This window comes from Lathyrus oleraceus, chromosome 1, assembly GCF_024323335.1.
Source record: "Lathyrus oleraceus cultivar Zhongwan6 chromosome 1, CAAS_Psat_ZW6_1.0, whole genome shotgun sequence".
NCBI classification, from domain to species: domain Eukaryota; kingdom Viridiplantae; phylum Streptophyta; class Magnoliopsida; order Fabales; family Fabaceae; genus Lathyrus; species Lathyrus oleraceus.
Genome location: NC_066579.1, coordinates 34,288,990 through 34,308,102, shown reverse-complemented (window position 1 = coordinate 34,308,102; position 19,113 = coordinate 34,288,990). Strand labels below are relative to the sequence as shown.

The 19,113-nt window shown below is 36.8% G+C and overlaps 2 protein-coding genes across 3 annotated transcripts; both read left to right on the top strand.

The window, feature by feature from the left end:
- The first annotated feature begins 3,286 nt into the window (after positions 1-3,286).
- Positions 3,287-13,201, top strand: LOC127085133 (uncharacterized). 2 transcript variants are annotated; one of them, XM_051025731.1, is made up of 11 exons: positions 3,287-3,487; positions 3,598-3,750; positions 3,842-7,024; positions 7,137-7,303; positions 7,466-7,534; positions 7,619-7,771; positions 7,863-8,029; positions 8,145-8,292; positions 12,249-12,371; positions 12,471-12,558; positions 12,646-13,201. In XM_051025731.1, exons 3-11 carry the CDS (start codon positions 3,991-3,993, stop codon positions 12,861-12,863), a joined length of 4,167 nt encoding a protein of 1,388 aa, XP_050881688.1. In that variant the 5' UTR covers positions 3,287-3,487; positions 3,598-3,750; positions 3,842-3,990; the 3' UTR covers positions 12,864-13,201. The 2 variants fall into 2 exon arrangements, with proteins under 2 accessions (XP_050881688.1, XP_050881734.1); XM_051025777.1 differs by having other exon boundaries at positions 3,289-3,750; positions 7,866-8,029.
- A 154-nt stretch (positions 13,202-13,355) lies between these two features.
- On the top strand, positions 13,356-14,318 carry LOC127085297 (uncharacterized). The gene has a single exon (XM_051025851.1). It carries the CDS (start codon positions 13,764-13,766, stop codon positions 14,187-14,189), a length of 426 nt encoding a protein of 141 aa, XP_050881808.1. The 5' UTR covers positions 13,356-13,763; the 3' UTR covers positions 14,190-14,318.
- The last annotated feature ends 4,795 nt before the right edge of the window (positions 14,319-19,113 follow it).

Sequence of the window (19,113 nt, the reverse complement as noted above, 5' to 3'; positions counted from 1 at the left end):
TACAATACAACTTAAAAAGACTCTAAGACTTAAGAACTTCTAAAATATACACAAAGTTAAGATGTTATAAGTCCTGTAAATTTGACTAAGTAGTTTCTCTTTGAATGTCAATGAACAAAGTCTGTAGCAGAGTTATATTAGTGTATTGGTGTCACTTCTTCTTCAGCTCTTTTGCTCCTTAAATAAAGAAGAGAGAAAAAAAGGCATTGAAGACTTTCACCAAACATGTTGCTCTAGCTTTATACTTGATTAAACACATCAACAAAGTATCTTTCTGCAAGAGGAATCATCCGTTGAAGCTCAGGCACCGAGAGAGAGATTTTCCTTAAGTCTTCACGTGATCAAAAAGTTCTCTGAATCTGTCAGAGTTTCCTTAGTATAAGAGCTTCTGCTTCATATGATGACTTTCCTTCAAACTTCACTCTTTAGAGGTTGATCACATTAGAGTCCTCTTCTTAGATTCTGAAGCTTCAGAGTCTGGGTCACCAGTAGTTGACTATCTTCAGAGTTGACTTCTTGAGAGTCTGGATCTCCATCAGAGGTAGAGGCTTCATAAATGATCTTCAGATTCAGATTCCTCAAGTATTTCTCCATCTGTTCTTAATGATACAATCCTAAAAACTTGAATAAATGTTAGATAGACTAATTGTTCTTTAAATACTTTGTTATCATCAAAATCCAAGGGGTATGGTATCAACCAATTTTATTCCAATAGACAATAGGTTCACGCATATTGGTAATGAGCAAAACATCTACAACCTAGTATTAACACATGAAATATGGTCAAGGGATCACAATGTCTGCATATTTCCAAGATAAACTCATCATGACATAGCATTTAATGTTTCACATGCTTCCCACATTGGAAGCTTAAGGGAATCACACTCTAAAGCCTCACTTGAGGAAGTCACCCTCCAAGCCTCGTGTGAGGGACTCACCCTTTAGTCCCCGTTTGAGACTCGCTTCCCTATGTTTGTGGACTGAGATCACTTTTATTGGGCCTTATAGGGAGGAAGTCCATGATCCAATCATCACAAAGGTGCCATGAGAATGGCCATAAGATAAAACAAACGTGTCACCCAACTATAGCTTGGGTCACTCAACCCTAACCCATGTCCATCACATGCCAACCACCTCAGTACGTGGCAGATGAGGTGTTCTTGAAAGAGACAAATTTGGTTAAGACTATTGAGGAAACCACTCCTTTGATTTATGAGGGAGAACAAATATGTATATTCCCATATATCCACTGAAGAATTAAGGAAAAACTGTCTCCTTACTTACGACCCGACCTGTAGGCCATGACTATAAATATCCAAAGACTTAGGGTTGAGAAGTATGATTCACAAGTTCAGAAATTCAGAGACACAAACTTTATGACTTCCTCCTACGTAAGAAGGTTGGTCATCTCATTGTATTTTCCATAAGTATAATGAATAAATATATTTTTTATTGTCCTCTATACCTCCATTTTTTTAGACACAATCTTACATGTCCGGCATGCCATATATGATACATCATTTATAAATATTTTTTTTGTTGGATAAATAAATTTTTTTAATGGTTACAAAAAATAATCTAACATATTCATAAAAAAATTTAAGTGTTTGCAAAATACACATATTTATAATTTTTTTTAAAAATAGTTTATAATATATATAACAATATTTTCTTTACGGATTTAAGATAAAACATATTAGACATTTACGTAATTTTTTTTTCCCTTTGCAAGGACAAAACCCCACCGTACCAATGTTTTAAAAATTGGACCGGAGATTGAACCGGTGAAACTTGCGGTTTAAGGTTCAATTGGTTCAACCGGTTACACATATGGTCGAACCGTTTATTAAATAAACTTATAATATAAAACTAAATTTCATAAATATGTCACACATAATCATATGTTCACCGTACATATAATAACATAACATGGTTCTACACTTCATTTCAACTTTCATTTAAGAATAATTTGACCAAATTAAAGAATTACAATAAACTAATTTAAACTAATTCAAATCAAAATTAAAATAGTAAAATATAATAACTAAAATAAAGTTCAAATAATTAAGAATATTTAAATTAAATAAGATAAAATATCAAAAACAATATAATATAATATACTTCATTAAACAAAAAATAACGAATTTGAAATAAATCTTAATTGACAACAACAAACAATATTGACTTGAACGACAATCAATATTAAGGTGGATATCGTGACTATGTTTGAAAGGGACAACGTGACGATGATGAAGTATGGTTGAAAGAAAAACTATAATGAAATGACAAAATTTAGAAGTTCGTATGATTATAAAAAAATAGGATTTTTTTTGTGATTGGGAATGTAGGTTAAGTTTTGATATTAACATATTAAAATTTTAAAAAAAATTATAAAAAAAAGGTCTAATTGATGAATTTTTTGAACCGGACGGTTTTATAAAACTGGCTACGGTTCTTTGATTCAAATGGTTTTGGACGGTTCAACCCAATTTTTTCGGTTTTATTCTGGTTTTGACTCACTAAAGATTTTGAAAGATTGACCAAACCAGATTAATCTCCGATTCCCAATGTGGTTTTTAAAACATTGCACCGAACCCATTAAGATTTGAGTCTTTGTGTAATAAAGAAGGCTATAATTACTCTTGTATCTGGAGCTAAAATATATAAGATATACAACAATGTGGATAATATATTAAATTGACCACTTATAACCAAATCAATATTTAATTTTAGAGGTTAAAAGTAGTGTAGAAAATAATTTTACACTCTCATTTAGTAAAAAATTATTAATTTATCATATCATTAATATAATTTTAAAATATAAGTATAATTTATTAGAATTGTAAAATTCAATATACTTTTAATAATATAAATTCATAATAAATTAAATAATTAATTGTTATGCATTATCATGTCACTCAATTTTTTTTATATTGTTAATGCATCACAACATCCATTTATATTATTTTTTAAATAATAAAAATAAAAATTAAATCTTTTAAATAAATCAGCTTGCATACCAATTAAATTCATAAATAAAAAGATACTCATTAATTTTATCTATTATTATTCATGTTATGGTAACTAAACAAATCCCTATGCAATAGCTGTAAACCTTTTCAATATTTATATTACACTATGTTATCTTCAACGAATTTTATCATTATAATTATAAATCTTGTTCTTTATTTAGAAAAAACCAACAATTTTTCTTAAAAAAAGAACAATAATTTTCTCTGCCGTGTTTTAACATAAAAAAAATTAAAGAGAGTGATGTTGGTGACCGGTGAGAGTAAAGATTTGGTGGGGGAGATAAGAGACCCCACCCATTTAGCTAAGCTACAAAAATGACACCACAAATCTCTATCCATCTCCCTAATTCAACAGTCTTTGCATGAAGCGGTCGAATCCACGTGCCTTCTCTCTTACTAGTAACCATTTTCCCTCTTCTCCACCGCCGTTTCCATCACATTCCCGGCAAAATAACGTAACTGCACGCGCTTTATTATTCCACTGCACTCTCACTCACTCTTTCATTAGTTTCAGCTTCATTTCAATATTTTCATTATTCTATTTGTAAATAAAATTCCATGGCAGTAATGTAGAGAAAGTGAAGACTGTGAATTACGCATCTTTCAAAAACCCTCTTTCTTTGGGGATAGATTGATCAAAGGCGATTCCTTTTGTTCTCGCCGACTTCAACTATAAAAAGTTATCATCACTCCCACACTTTGCACCTTTCACCTTCTGGTATTTTTCTCTTCATAATTTCTCTGGATTTTTCTTTTCGTTTTGCTTAATTAATTTGACTAGGGTTTTGAATTGTTCTTTGTGTTTCTAGGTATTATGCTTCGGTTTCAATGCGTTAATCTTCTGCTTCAACGACGATCTTAGGTTTTCGTCTTCGATTCCCGTTCTTTATAGACTGATTTACGATTTTTTCTTGGTCTATTTCGATTTTATTTTTTGAAATTGTCATTTTCGGTGTTCATGGCGTTTGATCAAAACTCAAGTCCCAGAGATATGCGACTACCACCGCCGCCGAATGTGGTCCGGTCGGAGGAGCCACATGTATTGCCAGTTAGTACGGCGGCTGTTAGGGACAATGGTGCTGTTCCGGTTTATTATCCTGATGGTGGGTTGGCTGGAGTGGGATATGGAAATGTGGCTTCTGGTGCTACTGCTTCTACCACCTGGTGCATTCGCCCTGGTGTTCCCCATCCTCATCCTCATCCGGCTTTGAACCCTACTGTAGGGTTTAGTTTTCCCAGTCGTGTTGCTGGTGGCAATGCTGTTGATCTTTCGGGTAGTTTTGTTGCAGCTGCTAATGGATATCCTTTGAATTTGGGTAATTGGGTTACGGGTAATGCTCTGGATAATAATAATAACATTCAGTCCAATAGCAGAGTAATTGCCAATGGCGGTGATCGTGCTGGTGGTGTTGGATTGATTGGGTCTCGTTCCAATCCCCCTGCTAGCCAGGGGGTTGATGAAAACGGCGGGGATGATTCGGTTTCGGGGCGCAAAATGAAATTTATGTGCAGTTATGGTGGGAAGATTTTGCCTAGACCTAGTGATGGAATGTTGAGGTATGTTGGTGGGCAGACTAGGATAATAAGTGTTAAGAGAGATGTGAGTTTTAATGATTTGGCACAAAAGATGGTTAATACTTTTGGGCAACCTGTTGTTATCAAATATCAGCTTCCTGGTGAGGATCTTGATGCACTGGTCTCGGTTTCCTGTGCCGATGATCTGGATAATATGATGGAAGAGTATGAAAGGTTGATTGAGAGGTCTTCAGATGGTTCTCCGAAGTTAAGGGTCTTTCTTTTTTCTGCTTCAGAATTTGATCCTTCTGGTGTGTTGCAGTTTGTAAATTTACATGATGGTGGGCAGAAATATGTTGAAGCTGTGAATGGAATTGCTGACAGGATTAGTGCCAAACTCACAAGGAAAGGGAGTATTACAAGTGCAGGTTCTACTCAAAATTCTGATTTGGGTGGGATAGAGGCCCCTGATGGCACAAATGCTGCTCAAGTAGATGTTAATGGCCCTCCTATGTCCAGCACTTTATCACCCGATGCAAGTGTTGCTGCATCTTATGACGTTACTACTTCAAATGTTATGGTTTCTGAGCCTGTTGAATCAATATGCTCAGATATTTCTGCTGTTTCATTGGGCATACCTGTGGTGGCTAATTCAGGTCCAACTCCCACTCTACCTTTCCAGAATGAGGTTGAAGTAGAAAAGTCTCCGCCCACTACTTTGTCCCAGCAGCAATTTGGGTCGCAGCAGTCTGGAATGGAAATCCAGCCATCTGTGCCTATGCAGGCTTTCGTTGATCCTCGACAGGAACTTCTGAACCATGTAGATTATGTCCAGATGCCTGCCCATATGGGATTCCCAAGTTCCCAGCTTATGGGTAGGCCTGGAACTATCTACTCTCAGCATCATTTTCATGATCATACTGCTGGTTATGTATCCCAACAGGTAATCCCTGCAGTGCAGATGACAATGGCTCAGCCATCTTCTCATGCTGGTATAAGACCATGTGTTATTCAACCACGACCAGTCATGCAAGGACAACCAAATGGTTTTGAGCAGTTTTATGATGAAAATACTTCAGGGCTAAGGATGCACCACCAGCTTGTTGCTGAGCAAAGTTACAAAGCATATCCACATCAAGTCCCTTTCGGAGGTAATTATGGCTGGGTTCAGGTTTCTCCATCGGAGCATGTTATTTTTCACGATGGATTGTTACCTCAACAACCGGTAGTGGTCCCTCAAAGAATGGAGGACTGTTATATGTGTCAGAAAAAACTACCTCATGCACATTCAGATCCCGTGGTACAGGATCAGCGTAGTAGCTGTGCAGGTTTAATTCCTGATTCAATGGCAAGCTACAATAGCCTCCCAGTTGAGGATACTTTAAGACCTCAACCAACAAATAGGGTTTTGGTGACTGCACCAGTGAAGGAAGGCAATGTTAATGTTGAACAAGCAGTTGGGACTAGACCCAGGGTCATCATACCGTGCAGTGACACAAGTGGTCTTTCTGTGGAGGCTGAAGGTGAGAGAAACTTTAGAGTGGATAGGCCTGATAATCCCAGAAATGCAGCAGTTATCCCGGAAATAGTGGGAAGAACAGGTGAAAAACAGTTGCCACAGGATGGCCTGACAGGAACAGCGCCACTGTCCTATCTAGATGATTTTGCTCGCCAGCACATGGTGCCAGTTGAAAACTGGGCCAAAGAGGACGTGGTTGTGAATAAGCCTGTTAACGAAATACCTTTAGTTGGTGGCACATCTGTTGAAACTTCTGAGACTATGGTTCAAGAATCATCAACACAATATACTAATGAGCTTGCTAGTACAATTTCAAAAGCAGATGCAGTGGAGAATTGGATTGCACATGACCTGCTCAAACATATTGATGGAAGAATGGACAACCTCAAGATAAGCAACCCTGAAACTTTTGTAAATAATGATAATTTTGATTACAATACTCAACATGCTTTAGAGAAAAAAGATTTGGTTTTGGATAACAACACTGGCAGGTCAAAATTGATTGCTGATGGAAATCAAATTAAGATGATGGATACTCTTCCTAACTCCAATGTAGAAATTTCATATGGTAATAATTCTAGGCAAGTTGAGTACAATGAGGCCGCACACCCGCCAGTTTGGGGCATTCCTGGAGTAAATCCTCAATCTAAGAATGGAATCCATCAGAAGGACGAAGCAGTGTTATCTTCAATTTCGCAATCTGTTGGGTTTGGACATGTGCAGGATTCTTCAAACTCACTATTTAGCAATCAAGATCCCTGGAATCTACACGGCACCTACTTTCCACCACATAGACCTGACAAAGTCACGTCAAAAAAAGAAACCTATTCTTTTATTGACCAGTTTGGGGAGAATTCAGGCAACGGTGGGGAACATAAGTTTGATGCTCAATTGGATGATGGTCTCTATCAGACATTCAAACAAAATTTAACATTAGAAGAAGCTCGATATGCCAAGGGTCTGTAATTTGTTAATGTCTTACATATAAGTTATCCTTTTCAATCACAAATAGTTTAGATCTCGTATGCCATACTCATTGTATTTTGGTTTCTTCGTTGATTGATCACCAGAAGAGCAACAACTTCAAGCTGTTGCTGAAAGTTTAGCTGCATCCGTTCTGCATTCTAGCACTTCAAATCCTGACTTACATGCCCGAGATGTATCCCATCATGAAGACACTGAGGATGGAGATGTTCGAAATAATATACTAAATATACAGTGTAAAGAAAAAACTCAGGTGATTTACATAAACATTCATTATTATTATTTTTTTTCTTTCCATTCTTGCAATTGCAGGAATTGTCCCTAAAATAATATGCTTTCTTCCTCTCCCAATCTTGCTACTCTTTTATGTGTAACCTGTAACTATTTTAAATAGAACTGTTCTTTCCCCCCTTAGGATGACAAAAGCAAGCTCTCAGAGAAGGCAAATTTTGGCTTTCCAGCATCAGATGTTGGAGCGTTACAGGTTGAATGTTTTTCTACTGTATGTTTCTTTTATTAAAATTGCTTTCCCTGGTAAACTACAACCTTGCTGTGGGAATGTGGCTAGATTATAAAGAATAGTGACCTTGAAGAGCTAGTAGAATTGGGATCTGGGACCTTCGGGACTGTGTATCATGGAAAATGGAGAGGTACTGATGTTGCAATAAAGCGGATTAATGATAGGTGTTTTGCTGGAAAGCCTTCAGAGCAAGAACGCTTGGTCTGTCTCTAATGATTTTGATTTCCTCTGTCTCGTAGTTTTCTTCATTATCAGTAAAGTAGCTTACATTGTTCACGGTTTATGTATCAAGCAGAGAGCTGATTTTTGGAATGAGGCAATCAAGCTAGCTGACTTACACCACCCAAATGTGGTAGCTTTCTATGGTGTTGTTCTTGATGGCCCAGGAGGTTCTGTGGCAACAGTAACAGAGTATATGGTTAATGGTTCTCTAAGAAATGCCTTCGAGAAGAATGGAAGGTATTTGTATGTCTTGCATGATTACAATCCCATATCTTGGTTATTTGGCATTACCCTGATTTAAAATATCACCGTTTTATGCTAAAAATGTTGGATACTTATTTGATCATATCAGGAATGTTGACAAGCGCAAGCGTCTTATGATTGCAATGGATGTGGCCTTTGGTATGGAGTACCTCCATGGAAAAAACATAGTACACTTTGACTTGAAAAGTGACAACTTGCTTGTGAATCTTCGTGATCCACATCGCCCAATATGCAAGGTTTTAAATGTTTCTGATTGATAGTATCATATTTAAAATATTTTTCTGCAGCAGTCATCTGTGTTAGACATTCATGAAATTATTATGTATATAAGGAGCTGATTAATTAGTGCACCAACTTCCATATACTCTAACTCTCTAAGGTTCTTAGCAATTCTATTTAATTGTGTGAAAGTCCAGAGTGTGTCAACATATAACCCCTGTTCCGATCTTTTTGAGAAGATCCTTCAATAAATGTCGTTGGGATACGTTGGGGTAGCCTTGCTTGGAGTAGCATGGTGAGATAGATTTATTAGAGTATAATAACATAGTGTGGGGGTATTTGTGTAAATACAGTTAAGTCTCAGCTAACTAAGCCGTGCCCTAACTGTTTGTATGTAACAATAATTTTCTGCTATGAATGAGATGAGTTAGTTACCGATCCATCCCTCTCTCTCTCTCTCTCTCTCTCTCCTCTCTCTCTCTCTCTCTCTCTCTCTCTCTCTCTCTCTCTCTCTCTCTCTCTCTCTCTCTCTCTCTCTCGCTCTCCTCTCTCTCTCTCTCTCTCTTCTCTCTCTCTCTCTCTCTCTCTCTCTCTCTCTCCCTCTCTCTCTCTCTCTCTCTCTCTCTCTCTCTCTCTCTCTCTCTCTCTCTCTCTCTCTCTCTCTCTCTCTCCTCTCTCTCTCTCTCTCTCTCTCTCTCTCTCTCTCTCTCTCTCTCTCTCTCTCTCTCTCTCTCTCTCTCTCTCCTCTCTCTCTCTCTCTCTCTCTCTCTCTCCTCTCTCTCTCTCTCTCCTCTCTCTCTCTCTCTCTCTCTCTCTCTCTCCTCTCTCTCTCTCTCTCTCTCTCTCTCTCTCTCTCTCTCTCTCTCTCTCTCTTCTCTCTCTCTCTCTCTCTCTCTTCTCTCTCTCTCTCTCTCTCTCTCTCTCTCTCTTCTCTCTCTCTCTCTCTCTCTTCTCTCTCTCTCTCTCTCTCTCTCTCTCTCTCTCTCTCTCTCTCTCTCTCTCTCTCTCTCTCCTCTCTCTCTCTCTCTCCTCTCTTCTCTCTCTCTCTCTCTCTCTCTCTCTCTCTCTCTCTCTCTCTCTCTCTCTCTCTCTCTCTCTCTCTCTTCTCTCTCTCTCTCTCTCTCTCTCTCTCTCTCTCTCTCTCTCTCTCTCTCCTCTCTCTCCTCTCTCTCTCTCTCTCTCTCTCTCTCTCTCTCTCTCTCTCTCCCTCTCTCTCTCTCTCTCTCTCTCTCTCTCTCTCTCTCCCCCTCCCTCCCTCCCTCCCTCCCTCCCTCTCCCCTCCCTTTCCCTCCACAAGAGTGTAATTTAATTTAAATGCCATACATGAATAACGGAAATGAAATGCATAAAACTAGAGTTCTATGAACTCCTAAACTAGAGCTATGTTCGTAAACCAGAGAGTAACTCTCTTAACAAACTTTCAAACAACATTTCTGAATGCCTCTCAACTTCCCCCCTCATAACATAAATTCCTTAAAGTCAGGGAATATCCTAACTAACTCTTATTTCACTTCTTCTACAACCTTCTAGAATATGCCTGTGTGTGTCTAGATGTCCTATCAATGCCACCCTCTTATAAACAACCTTGTCATCAGGCTTGGAAGTGGTTTCAATTTCCATTCTTACAGCCAGAAGAAATATTAATTCTTTTTGTGAACCAAATAGGAATTAATGAGTCTAAGCTTGCTGACTTGCAATGGACTTGAATAGCATCCAACTTGTGGCGCATAGCATCAGTTTGGATTCCCCAAATCTTTCCTCTATCATACAAAATTGAACACCCGTAGGAAATGAGAAAATTTCTCCAGCTGCACCCATAATCAGTTACCAGCACAGGAATATTGGATTTCCTTGGATCCCACTATTAAGAAGGATCTCGAGATTAACAGGGTGGATAGAAACATGGTCTTTGGTAGAACATTATGGTGTAATTTGATTCATGTCGCTGACACCACCCCATTTAGTGAGATAAGGTTTGGTTGGTTGGGGTTGTCAATCCAGTCATGCTATACGTTGTCAATCCAGTCATGCTATACATAGATAATTGGAGGTTTTAAAACTCTATTTCTGCCACCTCTTGCTCCGGGCTCTACTCCTCTTCTCCTTCCACTTCCATGAGCAAATTGTGTAATTGTATGTCTGCTCATATATATGTCCTGTCCAAACTTCTTATCACACCAGACATACCTGTCTTTTCTTGCTATGTCTTGCAATTCAGCCTTGGTTAATCATTTAAATTTGTTTGTCCTCTATAACGGATGCAGTGGTATTCACACTATTAGAGTCTCTGTTGGAGTTACTTCCCTTTGATTTGCACTAGTTCTCTTTAGTTTCTCGGTTCCCATGTCACAGTTCTTTAATACTAAGGAATAGAATAGAATAAGGTACGCCAAAAAGCCACATAGCCTATTGGTTGACATAACTATTATTGGATTATGATAGTATATGATAACTTATCCCAACGGTTAGTGTGGAGATAACTTGTCTTACTCATCATCACTGAAATTGGTTTGTGGTTCTTGGACACTAATTTGATTTTATGCTGTTACTTGAAAAACAAATTATAACTCTTCATTTCATTCATTAATATCACTCTTATGTCTGGTAGGCTGTCTTCTTATCCTCCCCACCTCATTTTCCTTCGCTACAAATTTCCAGCAATCCTCTTATTAAAAAGGGAGTTATTTAACAAATAATAATAAAGGAGTTATATCTGTGGAGACATTTATATCTTTTAGAGTCATTCTTTTTGATGCCCATAACAAGGAGAATCATTGGTTGGGACAAGATTAATTTTTGATGATGCTGTATTTGAAATTTCTGTGCCCGTCTGTTTAGAAATGTGTATAGTCAAAGCCATCTGCTCCATCACTATAGTTAGCCAGCTAGCTTTGATTGCATATGGTTGTTGTACAAGTTATGTGCTGTCGGTTCTTGGATGTTTTTGCCATCAATTTTAGAGTGATGTGATGTCTAACATAGGACAATGTGTATCGTTTTCTTCAAACAGAAAGAAAGCATTTTACTTTCTTTTAAATTGAAACAAAAATCTGGCATATGCAATGCATACAAAAGCACACTATGGCACATAGTAATTTAAAACACACAGGCACGCGCGTGCGTACAATTGTAATATATATAGCTATGGCAAGTTTATATTTGGTTGGTAAGGAATCAATAAAACGAAAAGTTTATCTCTAGAATATAAGTTTAACACTTTGTCACCATAATAAATACATAAAATTGTCACTCATGCTTACCTATTTTTATTCCTTAAGCAATTACCTAAAGGAATTTGATAGCATTTACAATATAAAATAACAATTTTTTGTATACATTGGTTCATGTGATCAACTAGTGACCCACTCGTTTAATCAGGGACCCATTGGTTTAATCAGTGGTCCACCCATACCCTGACTGAATTGGTGACCATTCTGAGGTTAATAACACTATTGCTCGAGATTACTGTCCCACAGCTGGGACACTTCATAGTCTTACCAAATTAATAATGCTAGGCTTTCTGGAGTTTATTAAAGTTTGTTATCTGGGTTCACTATCCACCTGAATACGATGGAAGTGACTTTGCATGGGATCATTGCCGTATGTCACCTGATGCTCGCCGACATGAAGTAGACGAGGAGTTTGAAATGTTTTTTGTCATGTCCAATTGTTCTATTAACGGGCCATACCTGCAGTTTGTTAGTTTTAATGGCTTAAATATGCCTATTGCCTATGCCTTATCCTTAATTTTATTGTTTTTACATATTCAATGCAGTTGACACAATAATCTACTAATGGTTTAGAATAAGCTTTCCCTCTGCAACTTTAAGCACCTTATTTTCTGATTTTTTTTTGAACTGATTTTACGGTCTATAGTACTTCCTTTCATGATCGAAACAGTTATAATTTTATGGCAGAGCAACTGAATATGTGTTCCATATTTCTGTTATTCACACATTGATTCTGATACCAGGTTGGGGACTTGGGCCTGTCCAAAGTAAAATGCCAGACTCTAATATCCGGTGGTGTTAGAGGAACCCTACCTTGGATGGCACCTGAACTGCTGAATGGGAGTAGTAGCCTTGTTTCAGAAAAGGTTTATTTTACTTATTTTAAACATTGATTTATTTAATGCTTCCTGCACATTTTGTCATTCTCAAGTCAACTAGTTATGTTCTAATATTTGTTCTCTCAGGTTGATGTGTTCTCATTTGGTATTGTCATGTGGGAACTGCTCACTGGAGAAGAGCCGTATGCTGATTTGCACTATGGGGCAATCATAGGTAATCAAAAGGCTGAATCCATACTATATAGATTCTGATTATATGCATTTGGTTATTGAGCTGTGGTTTTTTATAAACATAATTCAGGTGGCATTGTGAACAACACTTTGCGGCCTCTAGTTCCAGAATCTTGTGATCCAGAATGGAGAGTGGTGATGGAGAGGTGCTGGTCTTCAGAACCATCAGAAAGACCTTCATTTACAGAGATTGCCAATGATTTACGTTTCATGGCTGCCAAGATCTCTCCCAAAGGACAAAATCAACAACAGCAACCTGCTTCATCTCAGAATCAAGTGCAGAAGTAATTTCCTGCAACTGCAGGAGCAAGATGCTTAATCCTATGTCCCTCTATGGTTTGTGTTTCCCATCCATTTGGTGGATGAATACGTTTTGCAATGTTTTCCATATGAAGGTCTCGTAAGTGTCAGAAGGTAAACCTATGGTTGTTACCAAGTGCCAAGTCGTCTAGTAGCAGTACTACTACTACTACCTATTCTTGTAATATACCCAAACTTCACTGGACCCTGTAAGTTTTAGTTCGTTACTAGAAAAAGAAAAAGATAAAGAAAAATGTTTGTTCATATTCTAAACTGTTTACAGTTGTAAAAATTGATATGGTAAAGAGTAGCAGCACTTTTAACTATGTTTTCTATTGTTAATATTTTTCAAGGGATTATTGATTGTGTAACTGTAATAACCAAGACTGTTTCTTTTCTTCACCATATACCCCCACTGGGTTTGACTTATGGCCGGCCCAGCAATTAAATTCTATAGTTCCCATCTTACGTGGGAGCCACCAACAGCTGAGCGTGACACAGCATACCGTTGGAGTTTGATTTATCTCTCTTTAAAAGGAATCCTTATATTTTATGATTTTTTTTCTTTTCTGTAATATTAAATTGTATTGTGGTGTCTTGAGCGACCGATTGGCAATTGAAATTGCCATTTGCCAGTTACATCGCGTAATGTTGTTGGATACATTACCAAACTTCACAGGATGCTTTATTTGCAAATCATACTCCATTATTAGTTTTTATTATTATTTTTTTGGTTGAAGACATTTTAAGACAGTTGTAGCTTCATTTTCCTTGTCATTTTCTCCTTTGCATCTCTCTTCTTTTTAATGATCACCACCCATAAAAGTATCCGCACAAATAAGCCCCTCAACTCTAACTCTAAAAACTTCGTACTCTTTCTCTGAAAATATGTCTGCTTTTGAGGGACGGCCATTGGTTGAGGCTGTGGAACACAACGTAGAAGATTTCAATGATCACCAAGAGGCTACTGGATGTGGGTATGGATGCTTTCGTGTATTAGGGTTGAGATGGGGTCAAGGCAATGATGAAGGTAAAGGTCTACTGGAGCAAAGGGAAGATTCTTGGTGGGGTTGCAAGTTGAGGAAGATAAAGGAGGTTTCAGAAGTGATTGCAGGTCCTAAGTGGAAGACATTCATTAGAAAGATTAGCGTGTATGGCAAGAAGCAGCAGAAGGTTAGGTTCCAATATGATGAACACAGCTATGCCCTCAATTTCAGTAGCGGGGCTCAGAGTGAAGATGGTGACTTACCGCACAGTTTCTCAGCTAGGTTTAGTGCTCCGTTTCCTTCTGGACGTCGGCAGAATGAACTCTGATTCTTGCATATATTGTTTATTAGGTTTTATTGCTTAAATTTGTTCACTTGATATTCTATTTTGTAGAATCATTCATCATTCATTCTGTAAAGGTCATTATGTTAATATGCCATTGTTTTTAAACTTCTATTTTCCCTTGCCCAAGTTTTCTAAAGGGAAATGACACTTTGACTTCAAAATTTTGATGTCAAATATCACTGTCCTTTGATTTTTATATTTTTGAAATGTATGAAAATTCACGAGGACAAAAAATAAGATAAAGATAAATATGTATGGGATCAGAATATTAATGTTCATATAATGCAATTTTTTCGTGAAAACGACAAAACGTTAGAAGAACTAGGACATGTAGCACAGTAAGAGTGCATGCCATATTTAAACATAACAATTCTGTTTTTTTTAAGACAAAATGGAAGATAGAGAAATATGAATGATGCATAAGAATATATGTTTAGTAGATGTATTCTAGGGATAAACATGCGTAAGAAGACAAAGACGTTGAAAACAAATCATTACTATAGCTAATGGAAGTTGTCATCGTTCACACCTATACAATGCGGACAAAAAAAAAGAATTTATAATTGTAAGGTTATTTTCTGATAAATTCTTGATGAAAATTCAAAAATATTTTTATAATTCGGAGATGTATTCTTGGACGGTCAAATTTTCACAAAATTGAACGCAAACTACTGTGCCACATCTGTTATACTTAATTTTAGTTTGGAATTGCATCTCAAAAAGTGTATTAAGGTTAATTCAGAGACACATATTCGAAAATAACCTTGATACTTCAAACTAGATAGAGATAGTATGAACAAGATCTAGAAATAAAAACAACTTGAAATTAAATTAAAACACTCAACATTACATAGATAGTTGTTAACATTAAATTTAAAATTATATATCGTTATAAACGGGTAGTTCATGATGTTGCAATATATTGATAATATCGTCGGATCTTGCAATCTTCGCATTCACTTCAATTAGACTCTTTGATGCGTAACAAGATATATTCCACATGACCTTTAAATCTTCATCCGTCTTTAGTTCAAAGCTTATGAACTGTATCTTCCCTTCGTTGTCAAATAGGGGTGTACGATACTCGAGCTTGACAACTCTCTGATTGTCTGGATATCACAAAAGAGTATTCAATTTGATTTTTAGATCAACGAGAAATATGCCTTCGCAAATCCAAAATTGAAGTGGGAGTTTTGTGCCATTAAAATACACAAATGCAAGGTGAGGATAAGTAGTCATTCTCTGATTGTTTTGTGTCTTGTAGAAAATATGGGATGAAAGACACCATATTTATACAAGTTTTGCGTCACTTTGGACCTTAGAAAACTTATTATGTCATAAGGGATCTTTTCGGAGATACATCTCCGGATAAACCCTATTTTTTTTACCAAAAAATGTGTTTACGGATATGCACATCCGTTGACTGCCATGTTGTGTTTTTTTTTTTAATTTAGTGTGAAATTTATCTAGATATGCATATTCGAAATCACCCTTAATCAGAACCACACCAGAAACTGTATAAACAAAAACATAAAATATAACTAATACAATATTGTAAACTGAAACGATCAACATTTACACCATCATTGATGAATATATATTACTTACGTATTAAATCGTATAAAGATTATAAAATTGACGATAATACATTCAAAAAAGTGTATTGATTACAATTTAAAATGTATCAAAAGATGCAACAACGCATAAATCTACTACTGATTCCTCCTTTGACTTTTCCTTATTTGATTCTATTTCAATCTCGTTCAATTTGGTGAAATCTTCTATCCTTTCTAGAAATTAATCAGACCAAGTTTCCGCCTCTTTTGTGGAATGTGTCGTCAACTCCAATGATGTACATGGTATATCACACCCTGGTTTCAAATAAACCTCAACAAAATGTAGTGATTTTGAGAGCCATCCAATACACATAATGCGTCCGGATGGATCTTGAGGTGAGTCACTCCGATGTGGAAAAAATGTCTCTAAGAAACCATATTTTGTCAGATCGAAGCACACCCTGTTATATGCAACAACTATAAGATGACCCATTTTAGGGAAGCATATCCATTTTAACTCTGGTACATGATCACTAACAGAAGAAATAAGAGCATCGTGAATTGTATCAAAATGTTCTTTTTTCCCGTATAACGATGTGTAGAACTCCTAATGCGACGTCAACTCTTTCAAAAGTTATTGGCATACAAGATAATGATTCTCTTCTTCTATACCGAGCAAGCCAGATACAGACTAATAACCGCAATTACCATTACCCTTAACATTTACAATCCGCTCAATTTTTTTGTGCATAAACATGACATTTCTTCAATGTAGATTATTTTCGGCATCGGCAGGGAAGGATGTGGTTTGCTAATGCGAGCACCCTTGTAAACACTTTTTTTTTCCAGATTTCGGAGTTGCATAATTGGGAAAATGTGAATCAACATGTTCAAAGTATGAAAGAGACCGTTTCATTAAATTTTCATCTTGTGTCAGTTTGACCTTTTTAGGGGCACCTTTGGTTTTAACCGGTTCTGAAAGAGGTTTAAAATCTGTGGTTTATGGATAGGAAATCTTCATCAACTGCTCTTTGATGTGAAATTTCATGGTGTGATCTGCTTTAGAAAGTATATCCTGTATTATTTTCCATCCGATCATGATAGTTATACCAGATTTACCATCCTTCATCACACCATCGTCATCCAACCAGAGCCTTTTCCAGTGATTGTAGACTTCATCCATAGGTATCAAGGCATCAAACTTAATCTTACTTGAAATGATACAAGAATATGGAAGACCGTATGTCTTCCTAAGTGTACATCCACACTTTGAACTATCCGAACCTATCTTCTCTGCTCGATTTGCTTTGTGAAATGTGAAATTCAATCCTGCCCGAGACACATTGCCAACCAAGTCCGATTAGAGAGTGTTTCCTTTGAATCGGTGTTCTAGGATGGTAATTCCCCGATCAAAAGTTGTTTGTATTTCATTATGTTGGTTTTCGAGCATTTGGTTCACGACGTCCCACTCTATACCAAAATCACCCTTACTATCAACCAACCATTTCTTTAGAGCCGAATGTGCAGATTTAACTATGTTAGTTGTTGTTACCGATGTGTCTAACCTAATTGATCCAAGCACATAAAATCTTCTTCTTCACTTGGTCAAGAATAGTACTCTTAACGTATTTCAAAATATTTGGATATCTGACACACACTCCTAAAATGCATTATAGAGGAAATATACAAGTCTTCTATGGATGAATTTAATATATCACTACATGCATCCATTATCTTTTCCAACACCACACTAGGTTTGACCATTTTTACCTCTTCACCTTTGATTTGTTTGGCGCCTACCGCGTGTTTGAGCCGAATTCTCACATTTTTGGTTATGTGATATCGACAAAGTAAAGTGTAGGATGTAGGAAACACCTTTGCAACCGAATTCATTAGTGAGGTGTCTTGGTCGATGACAATTAAATTTAACATGTTTTCTTGGTCCTTCAACAAAGTCTTTCACATTTCTAAGGCCCATGTAATGTCGACCTCTATTTCGGATTCCAAAAATGAAAATCCCACTGAAAAAAATTCCCCGTATAAGTAACATCAACAATTTCTAGAAGCAGAAGCTTGTATTTGTTGGTCTTATATGTTGAATCAATTACGAGGACAGCGAGGAATATGTTGAACAATTTGATACTTTCGGGATGAGTCCAAAATATGTTACGAACAATGGCTTTATCCTTACAAATTATGTACCTAGAAACATAATGGTTGTCATCCAAAAGCTTCAAAAGTTGTTGCATTCAGATCTAGAACCTCTTATCTCCATGTTGTTTCAATAAGATGCATTGTATATCTTCTTGGTATTTTAAACACTTTCAGGTCTTTTCTGTTTCAAATTTGCAAGTATGTTTTTTGGCGCCACCCTAATTAAAGACATGTCCAAAACAATTTCCTTCTCCTTCAGTTTAAGGCGACAAACAATGGGATGACCGACTAGCCCGATTTGAAAAACATGATTATGTATACCAGAAATCATATTAAGTTTCCATGTATCAATAACCTTACAGTATCCACGCAATTAAAATGAACACTTACATTTTCTCAATTTGGTGTCATCACGGTTCAACTTCCGAGTTGGTGGAACATATGTGCCACTTCTCTCGCATCTCATGGTTGCAAATGCTTGTCTTCTATTTGAACCATTATCAGACCTTTCGATTATAATTCCAAACCCCGAACTTACTAGCCTCAATGTAGACCCACTCAAGTATATGTTCACGAGTAGCAAACAGTTGCTCATTTCTAAAATGTTGACCAATATCTATCTTGACACAAACCCGAAAAGAAAAACGGTTTAAAAAACTCACAGTAGCAGTAAAATTTTCAGATACGCACATCCGAAACATGACCAATTAAATTCGGAGATGCACATCCGGACATACGATACATTTTTCCAGCTCAAGAACAAGATTAATGCAAGCAATGAGGGATGAAATTAGTGAACTTTACCATAAATTGCAGCTTCTTTTTCTCCTTTTGATGTGATAAAACACAAGAATGATAATTCGGAATCAAAAAGTTAATTGAGAATTGATTGTTTTTAAGGGTCTTGGGTTATGGAAGTGATATGGAGTGTGAGAGAAAGACGATCATGCAAGGTGATGTTATATTCAATTTCCCGCTTGAAATTTTCAGAAATGCATTTCTGGAAGTGTCATTGAATGGTTAAATAAACCAGTTCAATAAAAAATGTGAAGTAAATGGGGCTCAAGGTTGTTTTTGGAGATTCATCTCTGAATATACCCCAGAAAGTTTCGCAAATGCATCTCTGGACCATTTCTTTTACATAACTAGGGTGACTGCTTGACATACGAAGGGTGAGGTGATCTAAGGTGCGTTCA

What these genes read in the sequence shown, in the direction of transcription:
- LOC127085297 (XM_051025851.1), top strand. Translation starts at nt 13,764, where the DNA reads ATGTCTGCTTTTGAGGGACGGCCATTGGTTGAGGCTGTGGAACACAAC.
- LOC127085133 (XM_051025731.1), top strand. Translation starts at nt 3,991, where the DNA reads ATGGCGTTTGATCAAAACTCAAGTCCCAGAGATATGCGACTACCACCG. An exon ending in AGAAGCTCGATATGCCAAGG is followed by an intron (nt 7,025 to 7,136) that starts GTCTGTAATTTG and finishes ATTGATCACCAG; the next exon opens with AAGAGCAACAACTTCAAGCT. An exon ending in GCCTTCGAGAAGAATGGAAG is followed by an intron (nt 8,030 to 8,144) that starts GTATTTGTATGT and finishes TGATCATATCAG; the next exon opens with GAATGTTGACAAGCGCAAGC.